Source organism: Gallus gallus, chromosome 5 (assembly GCF_016699485.2).
Source record: "Gallus gallus isolate bGalGal1 chromosome 5, bGalGal1.mat.broiler.GRCg7b, whole genome shotgun sequence".
NCBI lineage: Eukaryota > Metazoa > Chordata > Aves > Galliformes > Phasianidae > Gallus > Gallus gallus.
In genome coordinates, this window is record NC_052536.1 from 57,589,994 (window position 1) to 57,610,135 (window position 20,142).

At 47.8% G+C, this 20,142-nt stretch overlaps 1 protein-coding gene across 8 annotated transcripts in view; it reads right to left on the reverse strand.

Moving 5' to 3' along the window:
• Positions 1-20,142, reverse strand: part of MAP4K5 (mitogen-activated protein kinase kinase kinase kinase 5) — a 59,691-nt gene that overhangs the window by 27,455 nt on the left and 12,094 nt on the right. For all 8 annotated transcript variants that reach the window (XM_046942603.1, XM_015276745.4, XM_046942601.1 and 5 more), the window contains exons 3-5: positions 14,619-14,676; positions 1,659-1,749; positions 373-437 (exon numbers count right to left, since the gene is read on the reverse strand). In XM_046942603.1, the coding sequence (XP_046798559.1) occupies positions 373-437; positions 1,659-1,749; positions 14,619-14,676 (214 nt within the window). The remainder of the gene's footprint in view (positions 1-372; positions 438-1,658; positions 1,750-14,618; positions 14,677-20,142) is intronic.

Genomic DNA, 20,142 nt, shown 5'->3' on the forward strand with positions numbered 1-20,142 from the left:
GCAGGAGGCAACGAAAGGCACAGAGGAGCTCACAACGTACAGCAACTGCAGTTACTGAACAGCTCTCCAGTGGGATAAACCAAGCTCCTGTTACCTAAGTACCAGGAGTGAAAAGGGCAGTGTAATGATTAAAAAACAAAGTGTGTTCTGGCCTAGGATGGCAGGATATTAGCACAGAGCAACTGCTGCCACGTTGAGAAGTGCTCTCTACAAAATCTGTTGGCTGTAGCTAAAAAACAGCATTCATTTCTCAAGAAAGCACACATGCAATGCCAGCCAGCACCAACCATCCTCCAGTAATTTGCTTTTTAATTTTCCTCTTTGCATAAATCATTCCAAGGGTACAAAGGTTAGAACAGGTTCCCAAAGTACCATGGTAGATATCTTGGAGGGATCCCCCACCGCAGTACTCCATGCATATCCACAGCTTTTCACGGCTGTCAAAAGAAAGGGAAAACACAGACATCAGAAGCTGGCTGAGCACACTCATAGTAAAGAACTTCCCCTGACATCCAATTGAAATCTTCCCTCCCTCAACTTCACACCTTTCCCCTTGTCCTGCTGTTATCTCCCCTTTCAAAGAGTTGCCTCCCCTCCTGTTTGTAGGCTCCCTTCAGGTCCTGGAAGGCTGCAATGAGGTCACCCCACAGCCTTCTCTTCCCCAGGCTGAACAAGCCCAGCTCCCTCAGCCTGTCAGTCTATCAAACTGAAAGACCACTGACAAGCTTTTAACTCCTAACTTATCAGATGCTGCTTTAACACTGACCTCCTCACTGCAAGAAAGAAGATGGAGAACAAACACCTGAAGTTTACCTTCTATCAGCAAGAGCACATGAGACAAGCGCACTGACATCACAGTTTCAATCTGAGATTGACATTACCTAATCACATCTAAAAAATCCTACACAGCCTCCACAAGAGCTGCTGGGGATTTCAAAGCCCAGCTGTTCTGTTCCACTGAAGTCCACTTGGGCTGCACAGATTACTTGAAAAAAACGCAGCCCTCCAAGAAATCCAGAGGTGAAGCCTTGTAGAAAAAAGACCAAATGGGCAAAGTGGTGAAATATATTCCCACAGAGCCAGTTGATACGTGGCACTGTTCCACAGAAATGGAAAATATTCCAGCTTGCTGTATAACGTTTAACGCGTGTGCTTGCAGATGCAGCCAGCTGGCATTGCCTTGCTCTCAGTGTGCTGCATCTGCAGCACCACAAGCAGGAGAAATGGGATTACCAGCAGCCCAGAGTCAGAGCTCTCTTGCAGCTCACTGCCTATACTATCCCAGCTCACAACGTTGCCATTAAATACAACACCCCAAAGCAATTCTGCTCCAGATAAGCAGTGAGCTTGTTTTATATTATGAGCGATAGACGTTTAAAATCTGCCCAGCAAAGTGAGTAGGATTGGATATGTTGCAAGAGTCTCCAAGAGAAAAGTTTCTTTCTGTTCCTAGTGATAAAAATATTCCAGCCTTTTGGCCAGCAGAGAAAACAAAGTATTAGTCACTTTTTTATTTTTTGTGTGTTTTTTTAAAGCCAGAAGAGATCTGAATGGAATTCGAGCTAGAGAAGAACACAGAGAGGATACAAGTAACAAACCAGAGGGAGACTGTGGTAGGAAAAACCCAGCAGCAATGCAGGTAATGCAGTGCTGTTTACCTGAGATAGCTCCCAAAATAGGCGACTATGTTGCAATGTTTGCATTCTTTTACCATATATATTTCCTGCTGGATCAACGAAAAGTCGTCCCCTGAAAAACAGGAAACAGTCACCATTAGAGCACACAGAAATGAACTTTGAAAGAGGTCTGAAGGCATGTGTGTAACTCACAACACCAGCCACGGGCTTGGAAACTGCTAAGCCTTCACAAGGGTTTTCTGATACATCAGCCTTTCATTTTCCATTCTTTATGATCTGCTTTGGAATGAATATTTCTCAATGGAGAAAGGCTGTCCTGGGAAGCCGTGCTCCATGGATCAAGGCAGTTCCACAAGCATAGAGTGCTCTGGCAGTTAAGGAGAGGGCCCTGTAGGATGGGAGAGTGATTGAGGCTGTCAACCTAACTGTGCTGCAGCAGCCCGCGTTGCCTGCAGCACAAGGCTCCCGGCCATGGGAGTAAAGACTACATCTGGGTAAGGCCAGAGTCACCTCCTGAAGCCAGGGGAGATCCCAGATCATCAGGTTTGGAAGCACCCCAGGACACCGCTGTCCTTCTTGGCCACCAGGGCACACTGCTGGCTCGTGGTCAACCTGCTGGCCACCAGGATCCCAGGTCCTGCAGAGTTCCCAGCAGCTCAGCCCCAACCTGTACTGATCCACGTGGTTATTCTTCCACAGATGTAGAAATCCAAACCTGCCCCTGTTGAACCTTATCAGGTTTCTCCCCACCCCACACAGCCTTTCCAGGCCTCACAGAATGGCAGCACAGCCTTCCGGTGTGTCAGCCACTCCTCCCAGCTTTGCATCTCCAGCAAACTCACTGAGGGTGCACTCTATCTCTTCCTTAAGGTCACTGATGAAGATGCTGAACGAAACCAGACCCAGCACCAACAACCCCTGCTAGTTACAGCCTCTAACCAGACTCTGTGTCACTGATCACAGCCCTCTGAGCTCAGCCAGACAGCCAGTTCTCAACTCACCTCATTGCCCACTTGTCTATCCCACCCTTCCTAAGCTTTCCAACAAGGAAAGTATGGGATACAGTATCAAAAGCCTTGCTGAAGTCAAGACTGACAGCACCCACTGCTCTCTCTCCATCTACCCAGCCAGTCATGACAGCACAGAAAGCTACCGTGTTGGTCAAGCACGACCTCCCCTTGGTGAATGCACACTGACTACTCCTGATAACCTTCTCTTCCAATTCCTTGGAGATGGCATCCAGGACAAGTTGCTCCACCACCTTCCTTGGGATGGAGGTGAGGGTGACTGGCCTGTACTCTTTGGTCCTCCTCGCCCTTTCTGCAGACTGGAGTGGCACTGGCTTGCCAGCAGCCCTCAGGCACCTCTCCTGTTCTCCACGGCCTTTCAAAGATGATAGAGAGTGGCTGGATGATCACTTCTGCCAGCTCACCATAGGCTCATCATTGAAAACATTTCGTCTCCAAATGCTCTGCAGCAGCATATGGCCTGCACGCCCACTCAGCCGCCACTGACTCACAAGGAGAAGCACAGAGCCCTCGTGGCCCACTCTTGTGGGTGTGTTTGGTGACCAGGACAGCTACACTAGTTACCTGAGCCCACTGGCTGGACGTGCACAGCCTGCCAGGACTGACATGCTGCCCCACAGCACTGCTCATCGCAATGGGAATCTCAGCTCTCATACACACGAAGCTGTTCGCTCACATAATGAAAGAAAATAATGGTGAACCACAAAAGGTAGAGAGGGACACATTTGTACAAACATGCCCAGCAAATCCTCAAGGGCTCCTTGAATATTTGTTAATTATGTGGAGAACGACTTCAGCAGGGAAAGAAAACAATAGCAGAGGAGTTAAAAAAAGGATTCTTGACATTTGAAGCACAAACAGAACTTTTCTTTACGTGATGAGAAAAAGAAAAGGCATCACAAACTGGGCAACTGAATTCCGTACAGACCTCACGCTGTGCTGCTTGCTCCCTGGGTCGCCTTTCAGCTATAGCATGGCTTGAAGTTGAGCACCCTGCATAGAAATGATTGCTATGAACACAGAAACGTTGAGTTTGAAGCAAGTGGATTAATCCCTCCTATGTCTGTGACAAACACCCACAGGGAAATCGGTAGGTATGCACAGACATCTCATGTTGAAACTGAAAAGTTCTCCTAGGAAGTTCAATCTCAGCAAAGAACTCCCAGCCCACACCAAAGCACTGCCTTCCCCTAACACTGCTATTTGTCCACCAGTTCAGAGAATGCCAAATCCTCCAATCAAAGGATCTTTGATAAGCAAGAATCAGCATTTCAGAAGAGCTAAATGCTGTCACGTGAAAATCGGGGTCAAGAAGTGTGCCAACGACCAAAAACAGATCAGTATGCAGCATCCTGAATTGCCCTTCAATATCACATTGATTGGATCATCTACTGCGGTCCTCTGACTACCATCTAATGTTCATGCTAAGAACTGTAACTGGTGGGGAGAAAAACAAAGGAAATATGGTGATTTGGACTAGAAAAAAGACTGCAGCAGATATCAACCTTCGTATACATAAAAGATACTTGGGGGAAAAAAATAGCATCAATCTGTTCTGCTTTTCACAGAACGGCCCGGGCTGGAAGGGACCTCAAGGATCATGAAGCTCCAACCCCCACCACAGGCAGGGCCACCAACCTCCACATGTAATACCAGCCCAGGCTGCCCAGGGCCCCATCCAACCTGGCCTTGAACACCTCCAGGGATGGATGGGGCATCCACAGCCTCTCTGGGCAGCTGTTCAGCACCTCACCACTCTCATAGGAAAGAACTTCCCCCGACATCTAACCTCAATCTTCCCTCCTTCAACTTCACACCATTTCCCCCTGTCCTGCTGTTATCTCCCCTTTCAAAGAGTTGACTCCCCTCCTGTTTGTAGGCTCCCTTTAGGTCCTGGAAGGCTGCAATGAGGTCACCCCGCAGCCTTCTCCTCTCCAGACCAAACAAGCCCAGCTCCCTCAGCCTGTCTTTGTAGGGGAGGTGCTGCAGCCCTCTGACCATCTTTGTGGCCCTCCTCTGGACTCTCTCCAACAGCTCCCTGTCTTTCCTGTATTGGGGGCCCCATACCTGGACACAGTACTGCAGATGGGGCCTTGTGAGGGCAGAGCAGAGAGGGACAACCACCTCCCTGCCCTGCTGCCACCCCTCTGCTGATGGAGCCCAGGAGATTTCTGTGATTGGACAATTACAGATGGGTTTAAATTGCCTTAACCTATAATCAGTGTAAGGATAAAAAGTTTTTCCTACCAAAGGGACAGTGAGACACTGAACTCAGTGCACGGATGGAGATCACACCTATGTGAAGCAACACACAGAAGGTGACCTCTTGATTTGCAATTAATAAATGGACAACCTATGCAAGATATGGGGCAACCTACAAAAAAAGGACTTTAGGATCTGGAAGGAGAGGTCCAGGCTTTATGTGAGCACAGAGCTGACAGAAAAGCAGCAAGCAGATGGAAAGAAGAAGAGACGTAAGCACGAAAAAAGTCTGGCCAAAATATGTCGAAAAAGATCCCTTAAGATCAGACTCAGAGATAGCAGAGAAGATGTACAGCGCTTCAAAGACGACAGGAATGAATTCAAAACAATGGAATTCAGAGTTTCCAGGCAGCTGGAGTATTCATCTTGGCAGGAGATGCTGGAATAGGGCAAAAATTGAATATCCTTGGATAGCATGAAAATAAAGACAACAGCAAGAGCAAGAATTTGTAGAAAATACTTCATCAAGGAGACGGCAAGATAAGAATCCTCAGTTCAAAGGTGATAATATATCCATAGAGAGAGATTTTCATCTGTTTTAGTCATCAGAGATCTCCTGATGCTAAATAACATGGAATTGGAAAAATGTCCTTTCTGTCTACTCACATGTTTGCAATTATGGGTTATGGGGCATGCTGAGCTGAGCGCAGTGTACGGAGCTGCAGTAAATCACACAGGCAGGGCAGTGACTCACCACAGCGTGCTACTATCATGCAATTTTACCTCTCTAACGAGCCATGCAGGACACAATGGAGAGTTACAACGGAATATTCTCCTCTGGCCAGAGCCCTCAGTCCAGGCTATGCTGCTGGGCACAAAGAGCTGCCTGTCCACCGACACAGCTGGTGGGGAGGAGGACTACAGGAACTTGTGGTCGCATCATCCTGTGCAGCTATAGGGTCAGATTTCAGAAGCTAAGCAAGGTAAAGCCTTGTAAATTCATGATAAACCCATATTTAAGTGGAGATAATCGAGAAAACTGATGGCCCATTAACACTTGTGAATTCTCCTATTTGCAAACAGTAGTTCTCACCTATGTGGAGTTGGCATGGTACGGGATGTCCCTTCTGGGCCCACACAGCCACTGTGCAGTGCAGCAAGGACTGCTGGGTCTGGTGCTTATCACACAGCCTTATTCTGAGAGTACCTGACCTTAATGGCTTGCAAGCAAATTCACTCCTGGTCATACTGCCATGTGCTCCACCGACTGCTTGGAGTGGTCCCATCCTGCAGGGTCACTGCTCACACCTCTCCTGGCTCAGCTGAGATTCACTTCACTGTCCAGAAGGCTCCTTGGGGAATAAGCTATTGTTGTATTTGGTTTATTCTGCATTACTTCAGCGCTGCATCATGGGATGATGCTGTGTGGGAACAGTGGGAGGGACGGGCAGGCAGCACCCAGGGATTGCGTGCAACCAGGCGGAGAGAGCTGACAGCATCTGGAGGCACCGACAGTGTCACCAAAGGGTGGGACAGCAGCACTTACTGAGAGGCCAAGTGTTGTGCCAGCCAGGCCTGAGCCACTGCTCCCAGCACATGTGGGCAGACACTGCTGTATGGGGCGCTGATGGCAAACAGTAGGGTCAGGGCACTGACTGTGAGCATGAGCACTGCCACTGCGCCACCCTCCTTGCTTTCTTCACTGCCCTGCAGACCTGCATTGCTGTATGCCAACCCTTTGGAAAAGTGCAAAAAAGATTAAAGTTTTACATCTTTAATAATAGCAATGCTTTAAATGTCACTGCAGCACCTGAGCTGTTTTATCCATACCTCTTTCCTCGGGATTAAAGGAAACCTGCAGTCTGACTGAAAAAATTTCAAATCCCCAAACTTGAAGCTCGGAAACTTGATTCCAAGTAGGACACAACTATTTGGAAACAATGAGTTTCCACCAGCAGATTTCATTGCCAGGCATCTCAGCTGCCATGTGCTAACCGCCAATGGTCCCGGTTATGTCGGCTGATACAAACACTACTGATGGCAATGCCATGCCACAGCACACGGATGTTTGGAGTGACAGCTCTGATTCCACAACCAATTTCCCCCCGGATGTTTTGAGTGCTGCCATCTCACTGTTGCTATTTTTCTTCCATGCATTTTGTCAGATTTAAGTGTACTCACAATTGTGAGCAATCCTTACCAACCTGCCTTCACCCCAAATGGCACACCTTTCATTACCTCCCTAACAACACGTGCAATTTCTCAGCTCCTCTCCTACTCACTAGAGTAGAGTACTCATTAGAGAAGTAATGCCTTCTCTAGCTAAAATGTTGGATATTATGAAACGTTTCTTCTCCAAAAGAGCTGCAATGCATTGGAATGGGCTGCCCAGGGAGGTGATGGAGTCATCATTCCTGCAGGTGTTCAAGAGCCATGGCGATGTGGCATTGAGGGATGGGCAGTGATGGGTTTATGCAGATGGGGTGGGTTGGACTTGGTAGTCTTAGAGGTCTTTTCCAACCTTAACGATTCTGTGACTCTGATCCTCCTGCTGGCCTTCCTCATCCAAGTAATTATTTCTGTGAACGAAAGCTTACACTGCATGGGAACACGAGCTCACCCTCTCTGGATACATGTATTTCTGAAGGTAGAATAGCAGATTACAAATAAACACACAAAGCAAAATTAGGCCAGATTTCAAGAAGTTCCAAATAATTAAAATGCTGGGCACTCTATATTAAAAGACCACACTGTCTCTATTCTGCTTTGTGTATGTTCCAGAGCAGCTGTGCAGCTCAGCAGCAGCACCCAGCAGTGCGTGGTACAGCACAGGCAGTGATGCTCAGCACTGAGCAGCTCTTGCACACTGGGAGATGCAGGCGTTCAGCTCAGGCAGATGCAGCCAGCAAAGGAACACCAGAATGGGAATCGAGGGCTGCTGGCAGTTTGTGACCCAGTCACACCGGACACGATCCCGGACCCAACCAGTGAAGGTGGAAGAAATAACCAGAAGTTATTTTTGTATTTCTTCAAGCCCTGGAGCTTTCAACAACTGTTAACACCCACAGGCTTACTCAAACAAGCCTCAGGCTTGTTCTTCTCCACAGCTCACCGCATCTTTAGGGAACTTATTACATAAATTACATTGCAGCATTTCTCTTCTGCCCCAAAGGGCCTTGGAGCAACACCTGTGCTGCAAGCATCTCGAGAGGACAAAGCACAGCTCACTCCTGGCTCAGCCCTAAGGGCTGCACTCGAATGTGCAGTACAAACACCCACATCTGGACCACGGGATGCAAACCAACCGTAACCAAGCAGAGCTGGCTGCGGGTGTACTGAGCACAGCACTACGCAGCGCCGGGGGATTGTCTTCCCATGTACAAATAGCCTTGCATGGTTCCAGGTTCAGATTAAGATCCAGCCTGAAACACATAACCAGCTACTTCTGGCCCTTAGGAGGATCTCACATGGAAAACAAATGCTGAACCAGATGAAAACCACTAACAAGATGTTCTGTAATTGTGCACGACAGATTACCGCCAGCCCTCAAAGTGTCAAAGGTTTCTGAGGTCACTGTTTATCATCACAACTGTATTTACACCAGACGTCCACTCAATTTAAAGCATTTTATGACATTTTCCCAGGGAGAACATTCTGTGGAGTAAAGCTACCCTGGCAAACAGTTATCTCTGTGTTGACTCCACTCTCGACTCATCTGCTAAACCCATAGAAGGAAGTGGCTTTAGTGTTTCAGATGGTTTTGGCTTTTACGCTGCTGAGTACAGTTGGATTAGTTTCTGAAATAGAATTGGCTCCCAAATTATTTGAAGCATTTCTACTCGGTGGATGCTGGGAAATGTCATTAGCGTGCCATAATACTTTTGCCTAATGCTCTCCAAAGTCTATGCCAAAAAAGTGAAAAACACTGTCTATTTTGATTCTAACAGCACAGCTCAAGTAACTGAACTGGTAGCAGAATCAGTTACTGCCCAAAAACTCGAATAAACTCACGATAGTAACCCTGGAAGGGGAGCTTATTTCTTTTGTCTAGAGAACAAAGGAAGGTGATAGCAGATGAAATAAAATACGTAGTCACGCTGGGGTCTCAAATCTAAGATGGAGTCTACCAACTCGTTACCTGCAGCAGATGAGGGATTAACAAGGAAAGGACACAGTCTGTTCCTACTTTATATCTCAGTGGCTTTGCCAGGCCTTCCAGAACGCTGCCATCTTACTGCGTTCTGCTTCCTGCAGCTTTAATTCATCTCATTTCCCACCTCCTGCAGGGCACTCCTTGTTCCAGAGGCTTTTGCCTTCTGATTCCAACTGCCCCCCGTCCATGTGTTAAACTAGCGTTGAGTTTGGAGCTTGTGTTTTTCCATCTGAATTCCCACCTATGAAGCCACCTACTCCTCCCCTGCTGAAGATGCTGTAGATAACTCAAGGGGAGCCACAGCCATGCCGAAAAGGACCTGTACCTGGGGGTACTGCTGGATGGGAAGCTGGACGTGAGCCAGCAATGAGCCCAGAAAGCCAACTGTATCCTGGGCTGCATCCAAAGCCCATCAGGGCAAACGAGGGGATCCTGCCCCTCTACTCTATGCTGACACCTCACCTGGAGCACTGCGTCCAGATGGGGAGTCCTCAGTACAGGAGAGGCATGGAGCTGTTGGAGTGTGTCCAGAGGAGGGCCACAAAAATGGCCCCAGGCATGGAACACCTCTCCTACAGAACAGGCTGAGAGCTGGGGCTGTGCAGCATGGAGAAGCAAAGGCTGTGAGGCGATGTGATATCTAAAGGGGAGCTACAGGAGAGAAGGGGACAGACTCTTTAGCAGGGTCTGTGGTGACAGAACAAGGGGAAAGGGTTCCGAGCTCAAAGAGGGAAAATTCAGGTTGGATATAAGGAAAAAGTGTTTTGTAGTGAGGGTGGTAAGGCACTGAACAGGCTGTTCAGTGATGTGGTTGATGCCCCATCCCTGGAAACTTTCAAAGCAAGGCTGGATTGGGCCCTGGGCAACCTGATCTAGCTGCTGTGTCCCTGTGCATTGCAGGGGAGTTGGACTAGATGGCCCTCAGAGGTCCCTTCCAACTCTAAGGATTCTATGATTCTATTTATCTGGAGACAGACGTATGAAATTCATGAGCAGTTGTGCCATGTGTTCTGGCAGGATCTCTGATGACAGTAGAGGGGTGACCTCCCTGGGGGAGCCCCGCATGTGCAACACCTGGCAATGACTCAATCCAAGACCTGATAGTGCTCTGCAATCACAGCCCAAAAACTCTAGTCCAAACTTAAAATGAGCCTGAACACTGGCAACAAGGAGCAGCTGGTCTTTATTTTAATCTGGAAGGCTTTGAACAGCCATGTCCTCCTGTCCAGCAAAGACAGCAAGCTGCTACCACGGAGCTACAGAGGCAACAGACATCCCAGAGTGCTGAACATAAATAAATAAATGCTGTGAAACCTCCTCAGGAACAAAACAACCCCCTGAAGAGATCTCTGCCAAGAGGCTGTGGGTGTCCATGCTTTGGATGGAGAGCAGGCTAGCACTGTTTTAAAGGGTATTTGAAAACACAAAGCAAAACGAAAACAACCCTAGAAGAAATCATTTCCCCAGGGCAAGTTGGACTAAAACACAGTGAAACCTATAAAGATGTGGTCATTGATGCTAATTAGAATGGGGCTCTTAGTAGTGATAATTTGTGGCCAGAAACTCCTGTTGTTCATTGTAGCACAACACTCTGAGGCAGGGATTACTCAGCCTTCAAAGGATCCTGCTCCTTCTCCAGCTCCAACAGCCTCACAGGTCCTCTGCCTTCAGCCTTCACACACATCAGCTTGGCTGAGGGTTGAGGCAGATCACGGAACCAAGCAGAATTACAAACCAGCACTGCACTGAGTCCAACACGGGGCCTTCAGCCTGATGTCCTGCTTCCAGCCAAGGATGCCAAGGAAGCACTGACAAATTTGGACCACACAGAGATGTTTGCCCATCTCTCCTGACCTCCAGAGTTATGGCTCAGAAAAATCTCTCAGTCAGAGATGGCATCTTTATATTCAATAGCCTTTCGTGTATTTTGCTCTCATATGAATTTGTGCAGCTGTTTTTCACACCTAGGTAAGCACATCTGAATACAATGAGGAGTTTCAGAGACGTGCAGAGTAAACCACACTTCCTTGTTGCTTGCAGCCTGCCATTTCTTGCTGCCACCAGCTCTGGTCTGGTGTCACTGATATGCACACACCAGTGCAAGGGACATGGCTGCATGGGGACACGATGAAGCAAGTAGGGCCAAGACAACCATCCTGAGCCATTGAACATACTGCCTTTCATAGAATCACAGAATCACTGAATGACCTGGGTTGCAAAGGTCATCCAGTTCCAATTGCATTGTCATCCATTGCTCATCCAGTTCCAACCCCCTGCTGTGTGCAGGGTCGCCAACCAGCAGCCCAGGCTGCCCAGAGCCACATCCAGCCCGGCCTTGAATGCCTGCAGGGATGGGGCATCCACAGCCTCCTTGGGCAACCTGTTCAGTGCGTCACCACCCTCTGGGGGAAAAACTTCCTCCTCATATCCAACCTAAACCTCGCGTCTCACTTTAAAGCTTTTCTGCCTTTCAGATCTGGAAAGCAATCTCCAAACAAACACCCCTGCTGGGTATAGCACCAAATAATCACAGAAAACGGACAGCTCCGCTCCATTGGGCTGCCACCTAATGAGATCAAACAGCTGAGAGGACCTGAAACAGCTGAAGGAGCCAATGAGTCACAGAGGTGACATGAGTGGCAGCTGAGGCCACATCTGAGGTTTTGCCCACGGACCACCACTGTTGAGGTCACACCGCCATGAATTCTGCTGTGGGTAAGTGGGTTCAGAAATGTAGGACATCTATGCAATAGGGACTGAGCCACAGCCATCGACATCTGCACCACGCTGAGTGCATGATGCTGAGCTTGGGGAAGGCCTCACCAACTTGTGCAGATGAGAGGTGCAATGGAGGTGGCAGTGTCCCAGGGTCACTTTGTCACCAACGAGGCCTGGCGGCTCTCTGCTTGTTTACTCTGCTGGCACACGTCAATGGAAACTTCAAAAAGGAGAACAAGAAAGGCTGAAGAATCAAGCTGAGCCTTTCTTCCCATCTCTTCACTAGAATTTTTCAAATTCTTCCAGTTGGAAAAAGAAGTTCAGATTTCAGGAACTTTTAACTGTTTAAAAAACAACCAAACCAAACCGAAACCAAACAAAACCAACTTGGAAATGAGCAGCTCAGCTCACGGGAAATCTTACATCATTCAGACCAGAGGATCTTAGATGTGGGAAACCCCAAATTCTTCTGCCTGCAATCATTTTACCAGAGAGACCAACTATCACCCTAACAGCAAGGCAAAGGAGGCACTCTCACGGGATGTCTAAATCAATTCACATTTCTTTTACACAAAAAGCAAAACATACGCTGGACTTTCAGCAGGAATCAACAAAATCACCTTGGAACACCTTACAGATCAGTAGGGAATGCAAGGAGAGAGAACTCAATTGCATGTCTTCGTTGTCAGTAAGGCAAAGATGGGTCTGAATTTGTCCCCTGTGCCCCTAACCACACGATGTGTGAGGACTCATGCAGCTTTCAGTGCAAATGGCACTTCAGTCTTCCTAATAATCTAGTGTGAGAGGGAGAAAATGAGGAGCGTGGTAAAGCCACCATAGCACTCCAGTATAGACATGTTTCTAACTCATTTTTATTTCGGTGAAAGCTGCTCTGACGAGTTAACTCAAACTCATGCACAGGTGCCTGACCATTCAAAAATGACTGAGACATTAAACAACAACAAAAAAACAACCAACCATCCAAACAAACAAAACCAACAAACCCACATCCGAGTACCTCAGGGGTTCCATGCAGGACTGTTACCTTTAAGAAACATTAGTGAATTTTCAGAAGGCTAAAAACAAGCAACAAAACAAACAACACAGATGCAAAACCTTGTTGCTCCTTTCTTGAGCTCCTTCAGCTCATTTCTCTAAGAGGTGCTCCAGCCCTCTGAACATCCTCATGGCCTCCTCTGCACCCACTCCCAACAGCTGCACATCTTTTTTGCTGGGGGCCGTGGGCCTGCACGTGGTGCTCCAGATCCATCATTACTCAAGGACAATAGGCGTGTTAGAAAATTTCAGTCCCTTGGACAATACTGAACTTTTATGAAAAACGAACACACTGATTTAAAAACAGTTTTCCCTGAAACTTTATTGCTAAAATAAAAATTTAGAAACATCTGGTTTCTAGGATCGACAATCTGATTACTATATATAGTCATGGTCACAGAGTCCTCAATGGAAGATGTACTGGTGCTCAAGCTGGTCAGAACTCTTGGGTTGGCACACCAGATTTGAAAAGGTCTCCTAGCCTGGATTTGATAGAAAGCTGGAGAAACTATAAAATACAACACCAGAAGACTCTTTGTGTTTATGTATCCATGTCTCTCTACCCAAATGAGTGAACAGAACCAAATAACCACTAACAAACAGGACAGTGCATCTCCTTGAGCAAGAAAGAGGAATATACACACACAAGATCCTCATCAAAATGACAGTTTTTAACCTGTCCAGTCAAGAAAAGATGTTGGGTGTGCAGGGAGTGGAGATGTTTCAGAGCTGGTCTTCAAAACCTTGAATGCCCAAAGAGAGGCTGGGAGGGACTCTGGTGGCCTCCAGTACAACCTCTTGCTCCAAGTAGGGCCAACTGCAGTCTGGTCACGTTGCCCAGGGCCTTGTTCCAGTCAACTCCCAAGAGTCCTCCGGGATGCAGATCTCACCATCACTTCCTCAGCATTCTCCTTATGAAGAGTTTTTCCCATTTCCAACCAGAATCTCTCTTGCCACAGCCTGTGCCTACTGGTTCCCAACCCTTTGCTGGGCTCCCCACTCTGCACATCTGCAGTGGAAGATGGTGTTCAGATCCCTCTTCAACCTTCTTGCCTCCAGAACAAAAAGCTCAGTTCCGCCAGCCTTCCCTGTGTTATGTGTCCTTCCAGATTTTCCTCTGCTTTTCCTACCTAAAAAGTCTGTGTTAATTCCCTGTAGCACTCCAGTCACAGAAGTAAACCCACCACATCTCTACAAACCCTACCGCTTCCTAGCTTTGTGACCATACATAAACTTCCAGTGTCCCTTAATCTCTCCACAGACTACAAGCGACACTAACTGAGCACTGGGAAAGCCCACATGCACAAAGGCCTCATCCCCTGTTCCAAAGAGCCAGGACCCCAAACACCTAGAGCACAGGAGTTCAGGCAAGGACTGGCTGTGGAGACACAGAAGAGGGATACTCTAAAGAGGGATTTGAAAGGTATTCCAGAAGGCACTAATCTTCCCAACACACCTTTGGTGAGCACTGGCACCATTGCTTGGTTCCCTCCCCATTTTGATTCACACAGCTCCCCACTCTTTCACAATCTACCATCTGTCCTGAATCTACTGCAACATGCTGCAACTGCAACATTTCTTTATGAAGCAACAGATAAGGCAGATAAGAATCAACAAGGAAATTGTGAGCAGGATACAGCCAAAAGCAATGGTACATCCTGTAGAGCTTCCTGTCATCTAACCACTGAAACAGTAAAAAACAAAAACAAAAACAAACAAACAAAAAAAAACTTCTTTTGTCTGGAGCTTTGCAGCCATGAAAACCAACATGTGTAAAAAACTGAAACTGCAATTCAAAAACATAGAAAAGAATGCAAAACTTACCAGGCTCTAACTTGATTATTTTTACAGCAGCCAGTTCTCCAGTATGAAGATTTCTAGCCTGAAATAAGAGAGTTAAGACACATTCAATTATACTGCAATGGCATCTCAGAGAGTCTTACAAGATACGAGAAGATATGCTGGGATGTAACGTGTTACATATACTGCACAATGCAATTAGCTGTGAGCAACCTGGGTGAGGATTATCTGGTCTTGGTATTAGCACTGCAACAACCTAGTTGGAGATCTGAAGTGCTATCAGCAGTTCCTTCCAGAGCTTCAAAAGCAACCAGCTTTTCATCAGCAAATGAGAGCTGATGCCTTCAAAACACCACTGTAAGGGCTATTAAAGCTGAGAAGTGCCTGCAGCCCATGCAGACTGGAGTGATGCAAAAGTCTGTGCTGCACTATGGGCTGCCAGAGCATGCTGAACTCAATCCACCCACCTCGTGGTGTGAAAGCTCTGTGTGCTCTAGAAGTGGAACTGATAGGTAGAAGAGAGAAACTCTGCAGATGCGGCATATTTCATGGGAACAAATGGACTCAAACTCCTTCCAGCAGACCCTGGCTGACTGGTGTGGTCCCCACACTTCTCCAGATGAAGGGGAATGGAGCTCCAATCCACCCTTCCCACCATACCTGGAGGGGGCACTCCTGTAAACCTCCCCCTGAGAACCCAGTGCTGGAAGACAGTGTTACAGGAGCCTTAGATCTGGAAAGTTTTACGAGGGGATTTCGTTAACGCTGTTAGCTCTGGTAAAATGAGCTCTAAATCACTCAGGAACCATCACCAGAGCTAAGCCATATTGTTTCTGACGCACAACCTAATCCAATTGGGGACTGTGGCGTTCCCTTTTTGCCGAGCATCCAGAAATTAATGCCTTTTGACTCTTTGTGAGAAGTTCAGCATCTTCTGAACACATAAAATGCGGTGAAAGGGTAGACTGTAGAAAATCTGAGGGAAACTGGGCCAGGTGGAATTGGTTGGTAAGTATTTAGGATAACGATGCAAAGGAAATGTGCCCAAGGGCTGAGCTGGAGAAAGCCACTGCAGAACACAACGTTCTTCTCTTGCTGATGGACAAGAAGCCTTCATTTAGCAACAGGTAGAGCAAGGACTTGAAATACGAATCCCTCAATTGTGTCAACGCTTAGTCAAGCTTCCAAATCAACCTTTCCTACCATTGGGAAAAAAAAGCAAGCAATAATTGGCCCATTCAAAGTCCCATAGCATTCAGGTAAGTGCCATCTGTCAGCACGCAGGGTAGGAACACTGGCAAGTATGACTCAACTGAAAACAAAGCAAACCTGAACAACCGTGCAACAGAACCAAAGAATTTACACAAATCACTGAACAGAGCGATGGCTGCCTGCTAACCACAAAGGAAGCCTTCACCACTTCTTTAAGTACCTTCCTACCAGAAATGCTCAGCAGACCACAGCAAAATCATCTGCATTCATCAACATCCCGATGAAGCACGTCAGGGACCTTTTTGGTACTGTTACAGCAAACTGTTATAAAACACAGAGGTGCCTGCAAGAGAACAAGAATGTGCTGCCTGCCACTGAAGTCAGGGAACCTCAACTATCCATCCCTCTATCCAAAACCAGCCAAGCTGTCCAGATAAAGGAGACCAGACTGCACTGCGTACAGAAGATCACCTTCATCTCTGAAATGCAAAAAAGACTGTATTCTTTCCTGATATCCCCATCACTGTTCCCATTATGTCAAAGCCTGAAAGAATAGCTGCAGACTGCCAAAGGTCCTTGGTACACACTGCTTGGCTGGGGTGCAGAGGTCCAGGCCGGAGCTCAGTGCATTGCTGGCTCTCAGCTCCCACACGGCACAGGCCGCACAGCTTCACCCAAGAACATCCTGCTGCTACCCAGCATTACCATCACGTTTTTGGCACAGCACCAACATGGACCCTTTTGGTTTTCAGCCATCAACCTTTGCCTGCTGGCATGGAAAGCTTTTCACCAGGTCGGTATTTATGGACTGAACATGTTGAGTTGTCAGTACCAGTCACCCTAAAACAGGTTTCCTGGTCCTACAATTTCATCTTCCAACTCAACACTTTTCTTGAATTGACACCAGGACCACACAGACTATTTAAACCCTATCATGCCAGCACCAAAGGCAAAAATACTAAGCATTCCCTCAAGCTCAGCATCACAGAATCCCAGTGTGGCTATGACTGGAGGTTCTGCTGGGTCCCTCTGGTCCCACTCTGTCCCAGCAGTGACACCCAGAGCCGGTGCCCAGAGCACCTGGGGCTTTTGGAGGTCCCCAAGGAGGAGACCCCACAGCCTCTCTGGTCTCTGCATCAGCGTTCTGTCACCTGCCCAGCACAGAAATGCTGATGGTCAGAGAAAGTCTCCTGTGCTCCCGTTTGTACCACCCCTTGTCCTGGCTCCATCCTCTCTGCACCCCCATTCAGGTATTTATGGACACGGAGGGGACCCCCTCCTCAGCTCCAGGCTGAGCAGCCCCAGCTCTCAGCCCCTTGTCACAGCAGGGTTGTTTCAGGCCCTGCAGCACCTCGCTGGCCTATGCTGGGCTCTCTCCACTATGCCCAGGCCTCTCCTCTACTGCGGGCCCAGAACTGGGCCCAGCACCCCACATGTGGCCTCACCAGCACTGAGCAGGGGGAAGGATCCCCTCCCTTGACCTGCTGACAATGCTTTGCCTAAGGCAGCCCAGGACACCATCAGCCCTCTTAGCAACAAGGGCCCATTGCTGATACCCTTGGTGGGCTGCTCACAGGTACTAGAACTGCATCACATCTGTCTGGAAGGTCACATTGCAGGCATTCAGCAAGCTTCCCAGGAGAGCCTCCCACCCCTAAGTGCAACTATCAGCTTTTATCCCTCCCTCAACTGCACACACTTTACATACATACCTACATCTCTGTTGCCACCTCTTGCTTTTTCAGCCTTTCTCCTCCTTAATTTTCTGTCAGCTGAAAACTCCATCAATAATAAATGGCGGTTATCTCACATATCATGAAGAACAAAAGATGGTGAAGGCTAAAAACAGTTTCCCTGTGGTACACCGTTTGCATTGCTGTGAAATGTTGAAAAGGACGGTGCAGTACTGAGGGAGTCAATCTTTGTGAACCAACCCTGACGTTTGACCAAACATGAAATCTGACAAAACTCACCCATTTCCTGCAATATGGAATGCAGCCTCCTGACAGCCAGTTCTGATACCGCAGGCTAAGAGACCACAGCCTGGCCCTGGCCCAGCTCCCTCCTGTGCTGGAGCCCACATCCCCGTCAGCTCCCCGCCGCGCTTCCCACGCTGCAGAAGCACAGCCCGACTTCCCCGACAGCTTGCAGAAGGAAGCCAGAGCCTCTGCTGCCTGCTAGCACTGATCTTGTTCTATTTCGTGAGACTCAAAACTCAAAATTATGCTCTACATTGCTTAGAGTGAAAATTAAAACTATGGGATTTTGGCAGAACGATTGCAAAGTTACAGCAGGAAGTTTGACTGACACAAAAACTGCTCAAGAAGGAGGGTATGTTTGAATGGGGTGAGCCATAGAATTAACCTTTGAATCACAGAACTAAGGTTGGCTTTATTTAGCTCTACATCATATACAGCACGTATGTACTGAAAGAAGGGTTGGGTGGTCATTTGGTCACCCCCTCTCCTGGCTATGGGAGAAGTGACAGCACCCCAATGAGCACAGCTCTTCCAGAGTATTTTACCAGCTACACGCTGACCCTACAGAACAAGAGAGCCTGTGTTCAAACTAAAAGACAAGGACTGCTTTTTTTCTTTTTTTTTTCCCCAATGTCCCATTATAGGACAAACCCAGGCACAGCACAAGCATTGTGTCCCAATGGCAAACTCAAAAAGAAGAGATGCAGTACTGGGAGGGCTGGGGGTTTGGGCAGACAACAGGAGGAGAACTGCTTTATGTGCACACCTCAAGTTCAACTTTGTGTGCACAGCCTCCTTTAAGGAATCACAGTATTGCTCAGGTTGGAAAAGACCTTAAAGACCATCAAGTCCAACCACAACCTAACCATATCGCCCTACTGCTCCCCTTGTCCAGCTGCCTTCTTATTCAACACTGAGGAAGAGAAGGGCAAGATTTGGACAGCAATACCACAACTTCCAAGTCGTGTCTTCAATTTCCACAGTGAAATATCCCCCTCATTCCTATGTCCGTGTCTCATCTCCAGCCTTGGATCAACCGTCCAGTTCACCAGCAGATTCGTTTGTTCAACTGAGGCTTCATTTAATCTAATCAGAACTGCAGTTCCTGTGGCAACGCTTCCACACACCCCCACGTTATTCATTCCTTGCCAAGCTTCACTCATCAGTGACCACGATGCTTCGCTGTCTCTGCTGCTGCTTGGTTCTTCTCAGCAGCCACAAGCACCTCCCAAAGGTCCCTTGACTTCCAGCCACTAAAATGGAGGTTTAATCATCTGCCTTCTAGTTTCTGACTCTGTGTAACTCCTAACTTGCTCTACCCTGTTCTGAAATTCCCAGCACAGACGATGAGAACAGCTTCCTTTCTAAAACTGTGTAACTCCAGAGCTCCTCACAAAACCTTTAAAAGCAAAATGAAGTTAAACCCTGCTGTGCGAGTCTGGAATTGCTATCCTTCACAAAAGAAGGACGCTGAAACCTTTTGTAGTGTCACACCTTAGCAAAGCACATTTGTAGAAGAAATCAAACTCTCTGAAAGCTGTAAGAAAACAACCCTTGAACGTCTGCAGCTAAAGGTTAACATGGGCACACAGACCAGTCATGGCAGCTCATGGCTGTGCAGAAAACAAGTGGCTCCCAATCCCCCCACATAAGCCCTGGCCTTGGGCTCAGGACAGTGCAAAAGCCAAAGGGTCACCTCCTCGGCCTCCAGGCTGACTGCAGAGCTCTGCCTGCTCTCCAGCCTAAACCAGAAGGTCCTGCTACAGCTTTCCAGTCTCTGATGGAACTGAGCACATTCCAGCCCGTCCCAGCACCCACCATCGTGCCCTACAAGCACGCTCTGCCCACCTTTCCAGAGGTGGTATATAACTCTCCTATACTCCCCACGTTCCCCTGTACCTACCTCCTACCTGGGAGCACATACCAAACTCACTTAGAGGTGACTACTGGACAATCCTGTGTGTGTTTTTGTTTGTTTGATATAAAATAAACACACCCGACCCCACCATATAAATAAATCCTACATCCCAAGCAAACCCACGCAGAGCGCTGGGCTGAATGAAGGCCCTTCTGCTCAGCACTGAGAGCACCTCCACAGCAGACACCAAACACTTTCCCCTTCATGCAGTTAGCTCTGCAGGAACCTCAGAAGGAATGTGATAGGATAGCTTTAAGGAATGGAGCGAAAGTGGGATGAGTCTACTAAATACTAAAGCAAATCTTACTGGGTGGGTTCAGATTTGTGCCAGACAGAACAACCACACTTCCCACCCCGAGTCCCTGCACTGCTCCATTAATCTCTTCAGGTGTGCCAAGGCAGCTCACCTGTAAAGCAGATGTCAGTCTAATCTGAGCTG